The sequence below is a fragment of the Borostomias antarcticus genome, assembly GCF_949987555.1.
Source record: "Borostomias antarcticus genome assembly, chromosome: 17".
In the NCBI taxonomy this organism is placed as follows: Eukaryota; Metazoa; Chordata; class Actinopteri; order Stomiiformes; family Stomiidae; genus Borostomias; species Borostomias antarcticus.
Window position 1 is genome coordinate 21,249,823 of NC_140250.1, and position 7,500 is coordinate 21,257,322.

At 54.3% G+C, this 7,500-nt stretch overlaps 1 protein-coding gene across 1 annotated transcript in view; it reads left to right on the forward strand.

Annotated features, from left to right (window-relative positions):
* Positions 1-7,500, forward strand: part of map2 (microtubule-associated protein 2) — a gene marked incomplete at both ends in the record, with an annotated part of 47,030 nt that overhangs the window by 20,629 nt on the left and 18,901 nt on the right. Inside the window, 4 exon segments of the mRNA XM_084452096.1 lie at positions 1,320-1,601; positions 2,897-5,515; positions 5,816-6,067; positions 6,415-6,555. Coding sequence (XP_084308222.1) covers positions 1,320-1,601; positions 2,897-5,515; positions 5,816-6,067; positions 6,415-6,555 — 3,294 coding nt within the window.

Genomic DNA, 7,500 nt, shown 5'->3' on the forward strand with positions numbered 1-7,500 from the left:
TGTCTCTCCTCTCCTCTCCTCCCTGTCTCTCCTCCCTGTCTCTCCTCTCCTCTCCTCCCTGTCTCTCCTCTCCTCTCCTCCCTGTATCTCCTCTCCTCTCCTCTCCTCTCCTCTCCTCTCCTCTCCTCTCCTCTCCTCTCCTCTCCTCTCCTCTCCTCTCCTCTCCTCCCTCTATCTCCTCTCCTCTCCTCCCTGTATCTCCTCTCCTCTCCTCTCCTCTCCTCTCCTCTCCTCTCCTCTCCTCTCCTCTCCTCTCCTCTCCTCCCTCTATCTCCTCTCCTCTCCTCACTGTATCTCCACTCCTCTCTCCTCTCCTCTCCTCTCCTCTCCTCTCCTCTCCTCTCCTCTCCTCTCCTCTCCTCTCCTCTCCTCTCCTCTCCTCTCCTCCCTCTATCTCCTCTCCTCTCCTCTCCTCTCCTCTCCTCTCCTCTCCTCTCCTCTCCTCTCCTCTCCTCCCTCTATCTCCTCTCCTCTCCTCCCTGTATCTCCTCTCCTCCCTGTCTCTCCTCTCTTCTCTGTCTCTCCTCTCCTGTCCCGGGGCTGAACCAATCATAGAAGGGCCTGCTGTGATCTGACCCGACACATGGCGCCCGTCAGTCAGACCCTTGCCCCCCCCTGCCCCCCCCCCTCCCCCGTGCCGCTCTACGAAGCCGTCGGGTGGCGTGACGGCGTAGCAGCGTCCGAGCCACACCGGCCAGGGCAGAACACGTACAGTACAGCTCACAGGTCCACAGCATGTTACTGTAGAGAGAACCAGGCCTCTGCAGCGGTCCCGGCACCCTCATCCACAGACTGTGCATCGGACAGGTGTGAGAGAAGTGATAGGACTGAGGTGTGTTCGTACTGTAGATGTTGAATTAAGACTGAAGTATCGTATTGGCGAGGTGTTTGGGGTTTGGAGTTCCTTTTAATCCACATTATTAAGGATATAGAATTCATTCATCGATGATTGTATATCACACCTGCACGCCCTAATTGATAGTTAAGTATTATTCGATGCACTATAACCCGGGGTGGAGTGCTGGCTGGAGTGTGTATGAGAGAGGAGGAATGATAGGAACTTTAGGAATCTCTCCCTATATCAGCACGCAACACTGGCCACAAAAAAACCAACAGATTCCGATCTTCGAACTTCACTCATACACAAAACATCTGTGGTGTATTTATACCTGTCTACGGTGACGCACTGTCCCCTACGCCACCTCCCACCAAGCTGAAAGTCAGTGTCCCGTCGATGTGTATCAACAGTATCTACCCATGTAACCCAAGTCTGTGTTGCCTGTAGTCTTGACGTGTCCACCTCTCCCCCTGTCCATGAGAAGAAGAGGCTGACGAGGTTCTTATAGCCACCTACGAGGAGGAGGAGGAGGAGGAGAGTGCAGAGGCAGCAGACTTCGAAGCAGCTCTTGAGGAGCAAGAGCAGCAGTGGAGTGGGGACGAGCCCGAGCCTCCGTCCGAGCCGGAGAGCCCGCCGGCCGAGCCCTTAGAGCGGGCAGGGGCCGTAGGCGAGGCCCAGGCTTTGCCCTGCGAGCAGGCCGAGGCAGCTAGTTCGGCCGCAGAAGGTGCTAACGAGAGGGAGGAGGAGGAGGAGGTGTCAGGAGGCGAGCAGAGCCCTGAGGAGAAGGAGGAGGAGGAAGAGGAAGGTGTGTCCTCTGCCCTCCCTGCCTGCATGTTATCGTACTGTGTTCTAACATCAGACCGTTTTAAAAATAAAGCTATAGGTGGATAAGTGGCGTGGAATGGCCTAAAGTGTCCCCTGCGTTCTGCTGAGGCTGCATCAAAGGCAACACAGGCTTGGCGGTGAAAGGAAACGTGTCTGAAACTCTCCCAGTCTTCTTTTTTTGTCTCTTTCTTTTTCTTTTTCTCCGGTTTTGCTTCCGTTCTTCCGTCCGTAGCTGAGCTGCCGCCCGAGGCCGGCTGTGTTGGTGTCAGTGTTAACAGATTATGTCGCCGACACCTAATCCTGCCTCTCCCATGTACCGTTGTCACAGGCTCATCGGTGTCCCGGTTGTGTGACCCCCATCGCTCACTGTCTGTTGCCAGCGCCATCGTTGCCATTTAAAAGTCTTGATTTATATGCAAATATAAATCACGTGTTCTCTCTCGGACTTGTTTACCACTCGTTTGTGACGCACCTGATCACTCGTTCGTGATTGGCTTTCACCAAAGCTCTATTGTGTAAATCTGAAAGACTGGTTACTATTTTAAAGGGTTGATATAAGGGTACTCTCACAGCCCAGCTATTACACAATGTAGCTTTTTAATTTAGTTTTATGTTCTCAATCACAAATATCATGTTATATTCATTCATGAACATAATACTTTGCTTATGTAGTTGTATTCTGTCATTTTTTACAGAATTGTGTGGATGCTTTTTTGTACTGTATAGTTCCACAGTAGTATTATTCTATTATTTATTCTATTAAAACCATGTCTTTCAGGGAATAAGTTCACCCATTTGATATTCAAAACTCAACACAGCTCAAAACAAAAACATTGATGAGTCTCAATACAAAGTTACCCACCATGACACAATGTGATGTTTTCTACTGTTAGATTTCATCAAGATTCATTTGGAACACCGTTCCATTCATCATCGTTTGGTTCCAATCCATCAACACTGTGGGTTCCACGCATGCTCCGGGTTCCATCTCGTTCCACGCCATTCTTCCGTCCATCTGTGAGTGGGTGTGACCCCATGCTCCCGCCCTGCCTCCTCTCATGGATGCCCTGCCCATTATGCTAATGTGCAGTAAGTGATTGGCTGTGACTCTAAGGAAAAGCTTTGCCTGTCTGTTCAATGGCTGGTCTTGGCTGGCTATGACCGTATTATATTACTGCAGTTGATCAATGGTGAAGCCAGTACCAGACAGACCACTTAAAGCTTTACTTTCAGCTCTGAAGATGGACTCTGACAAGCCAGGCAGCGAGAGGAGTGGTTCCATGAGTCCAGACAGCATCGGGTCAGGGAAGCGTCTGGAGGAACCCTTCGACCCCCACAGCTCCATGTTCTTCAGCGGAGATAAAACAGAACCAGACATCGTGGTGTCTCCCGCTGCTACCCCCTTAAACGGTCAGAGCCAAGCCAAAGATCCCACCCAGCCTACGCCCACACCTCCACCCGGGCTGCCCACACAGGCCGAACCCAAAACGGCGCCGGAGAAACAGCCTTCAGTGGAGGTCGTGGAGTTCGCCAGCCTCACGGCCGGGTCGGACTTCGCCGCGGAGGGGGTCAAAGTTCAAGGTGTCCCCTCTCCCGCCAAGAAAGCTGAGGCGGGAGATAAATCGGGCATGTCAGCTTATTTCGAGACGTCAGATATTAACAAGGCAGATGAAAGCAGGGCTCAGGCTGAAGGTTATTATGAGCTGAGCACAGCAGGGGAGGAGGAGAAGGAGGCAGGGAGCGCCTCCTCGCCCGAAGAGATCAGCTACAGCATGCTGGCTCAGGCCCCGTCCGGAGAGGACAAGATGGACGCCAAGAGAAGCCAGGTGGACGAACTCAAGCCCTTACCCACTGTCAACAGGAGCAATGAGTGCAGGCTGTCCCCTGGCAAGCTGGCGTTGGATCAGAGGAGCTACTCCCTCAACATCACCATCGGGGCCGCGGACCCCGGCGGTCAGGGGCGTCCGAGGAACTTCTCCCCTTTGGCCACGGACATCATGTCCTTCACGAGCGGCAGCCTGGACGAGTCGGCCGACTACCTCCCGGTCGCCACGCCGTCCGTGGAGAAAACCCTCCCTCCGCTCATCCTGGAAACCGCCGCGTCGGTCGCCTCCGACTCCTCCCCGCCGCCCTACGACGCCGACCCCGCTGAGACCACCCCCCAGTCCGGCAGCCCGCAGACCGATTCCCCGGAATCCCCCCAGCCGCCAAAGTACTGCTACAAGAACGGCGCCATCATGGCGCCTGACCTGCCGGAGATGCTGGACCTGGCGGGGGCCCGCTCCCGGCTGGCGTCCGAGAACACCGACCCGGATATGATGCGGCGGACGTCGCCCCCCACGGACGTCGGCGGCGTGGCCGGCGACCCGCTCGCCCGCATGGCCCTGGGGGAGCAGAGCCCCGCGGCGGCTAAGAGCGAGAGCCAGCTGGAGGAGATGGGCTACTGCGTGTTCAGCGAATACTCCGGACCCATGCCCTCCCCGGCCGATGTCCAGAGCCCCGCGGGGTCCCCCCCCGAACTCTTCGCCCACACGGTGCTGGAGCAGAAGGTGGCGGAGGCGGAGGAGGCGCGGAAACTGCGAGCCATGGGTCAATCGGACGAAAAACCGGCTAGCCGGCTACCGGGGACCGAGAGGGAGGATTCGACTGAGGGAAAAGGCGAGGACGAAGTCGGACAACCGCGCGAGGAAGAGACGACCCAGCAGGCCGCGGGGGAGAAGTCCACGTCCGGGCCGGGGTCCGCTGAGGAGGCGCGGTCGGACCAGCCGGCGGAATCCTTCGTGACTCCCACGGTGATGGTCACCATGGAGGAGGGGCGGCACCAGGGTGGGGGGGAGGGGTCCGCGGCGGGGACGGACGCGGACATCGCCGACTACGAGCGTCAGATCCGCAAGCTGGAGATGGAGGACCGTCCGCTGAGCATGGAGGAGGAGAGGGAGCTTCGCGAGCTGAGGGAGAAGGTCAAGCTGGTGCACCAGGAGGCGTACGAGGAGGTGGACGCCGAGGACGTGTACCAGCTGACCGGCATGGCGAAGGACAGGACCGCCGCGGAGGACGAGCGTTCGCTGTCCCCGGGGCCGGACAAAACCAGGCTGTCTCCTTTGAAGGCCAGTCTCTTGGGAATGTCTCCGGTTGGGGCAGGTGCGCCAGAGAAGACTACACAGCAGGAGGTCACGGAGGTCACCGCTAAAGAGAAGGCGATGGAGGAACAGGCTGTCAAGCCAGAGGGGCCGCCCCCCCCGCCACAAGGACGTCCTGAGGAAGAGGAGGAGGGACAGGACGTAGAGCTAGCAGCTGAGCCAGAGGACGTCATAGGAGCGGTCGAACCGGTGAAGCCTGCAGAGCAAGCAGCTGACGAGGTCGAGAAGGAGGCCGAGAAGGTCGAGAAGGAGGCCGAGAAGGAGGCCGAGAAAGAGGCGGAGGAAGATGCCAAGATGCTGGAGGGGGCGATGGCGGCGGCGGCGGAGACGGAGGCGGAGCCCCGCGCCGCCATCGAGTCGGTGGTCACCGTGGAGGACGACTTCATCACCGTGGTCCAGACCATCGACGAGGGGGAGGAGACGGGCCACAGTGTGCGCTTCGCCGCCCCCCCCGAGACACCGCAGGCCCTCCGCGCCGACGTCGGGGGAGAGGAGGAGGAGGAGGAGGAGGAGTCGGTGGAGCTGGCCCAGGAGGTGGAGATTGAGGCGGCTAGTCTGGAGGAGGAGGTTCCAGACGTCCCCGAAGCCCCGGAAGCGTCCGCGTCACCGGAGAAGGTGCCGACAGAGACAGAGGGCCGGACGGAGAGCTACGATCGGGATGAGACCACCATGGACGACTCCATCCTAGACAGCTCCTGGGTTGACACTCAAGGTAGGCTTTCTCTCCCTCTCACATTCACTGATAGAGGATCAATAGTTAGTCAATGAGTCGGTCACTTTTCAGTGAGTTCCATGCATGATAATGTAGAATAATGAAACCCAATTTTGAAGAGAATATTGTGGATTGTGGAACTGTGGATAGGGATCCTTTTAGGCTCAACAGCACCTCTAGTGGCAGCCTTTCTCTATAGTAGCTAATTCTGCTAAAGAAATGGAGTGTGACTAGAGCATGCTACTAGAGTGGTTGTTGATTATATCGGTTATATGTTCAATCCTTGTCTCTCTGCTGTAGATGATGACAGGAGCATGGCCACGGAGCAGATTGAGCCCCTTCCCAAGCTGCCCACCCCTGTGAAGAAGCTGGACAAGCCTGGCCAGGGGCCTCGTCAGGAGCAACAGAAAGACAAGCAGCAGAAGCAGGAGAAGCCCGTCAAGCCCAAGACTAAAGCGGGTAGGGTGAAGGGACGCGTCTCCACCCCAGAACGTAAACCCATCCGCAAGGAGCCCGTCTACATCCCCAGAGAGGAAGTCAAGAAGAAAAAAGGTTTGGAGTTGTTTTTATGCGGTTGTTCGATTCACTATGATGTTGACTGTATTTTAACCCTTTTAACCCTGAAAGTACAGTGACAACATTTCGAATATTAATTGGATTTTTCCTATAATACTAGAAAGCGCAGTTTCTCAGCTTTCAGCAAGTGTTGGAGTGAGGAATTTTTTTGATTTGTTAGATATTTTTTTCAGATTATTAAATATTTGTTAGATATCGTATCGAAATCGAACGTCGTATCGAAAGGGTTAATTGACTAATTGTTGCTTATTTGATTCATGTGCTCACTGAAACTCCTAATTATGTCGACAAAATGTCAATGTCTGTCCCTCTGTGTGTCCTAGCTGTGATTAAGAAGACAGAGCTGACTAAGAGGTCCGAGGCTCTGACTCGCTCTCCAGCCAGGAAGATTGTGTTGAAGCCGGCCGTTCCCCGACAGGCCCGGTCCTCACAGCACCTGGCCTGTACCAAGAGGAAACCCACAGGTGACCTGCCACTCCCCTGCACCAGGGGGCGCTGTCCGCTCACCCACGTGGCTGCATCACACCAGCATCCAACATCTTTATTATCCTTCTTGTTGGTTACATGGCTTCCATTTTGTTTATCAGTTTGTTATAAGTTAATGATTTGCTATGCATTTGGCATCATATCCATGTTTTTGACATTTATTAAAATAAAATAATCGGTGCAGAACTTTTTTTTTTCCATTTGGTTTGTGTTTGTCCATGAGCTTGTTTTGTTTTGTTGTTTTTTCCTCAGAGTTGCAACTTTTCTTCCAAGCTACCGTTCTCATCCTACCTTGGTTGATCTGTCATTCAACACCGCTGCTTCACAATTACGTGTGTCTGTTTGCGCGACGCAGCTCTCTGTATTAAACCCTGTTTCTTTCCCTGTCACTCTTGCTCTGGAATCTGTATTACAGTATGATGTATGTACTGTAACTGTTATACTGAGAGAAATCACCAGAAAGAGAGAAGCCTGTCTCTCTGCCGAGATACCCGTGAACACCAAACTGTAGCTAGTCTCACTTTTACAGGGTCACGACAGTTGTTGCCAGGCAACTGGTGGTTTGTGCTGGCTGTGTGCAGGAGAGAGACCGCACACTGGTGTCTCCTCTCACAAAAAGAGAGACACAGAGAGAGTGTCTATTTTCTGCCGGAGAGGCCGATTGCCGTGTGTCATGGATGATTCCAGAAACCAGGTGGATTGTTGCGTTGGCCCAATTAAACGTCTGCATGGGGTGGTTTGGGAGTACCCTTACATAATACTAAAACCTCCATTCTGTGTGGTGCCCTACCAAAACCAGCACAGAATATAGCTTTTCTCTCTGGCAAACTGGGCCTCACAGCCAAGTGTGTCATCATATATTAATGGCATTGCGTTCTACCCAATTTACTAAAATGTTTGTTGACTCTTTTCCCAAATAGATC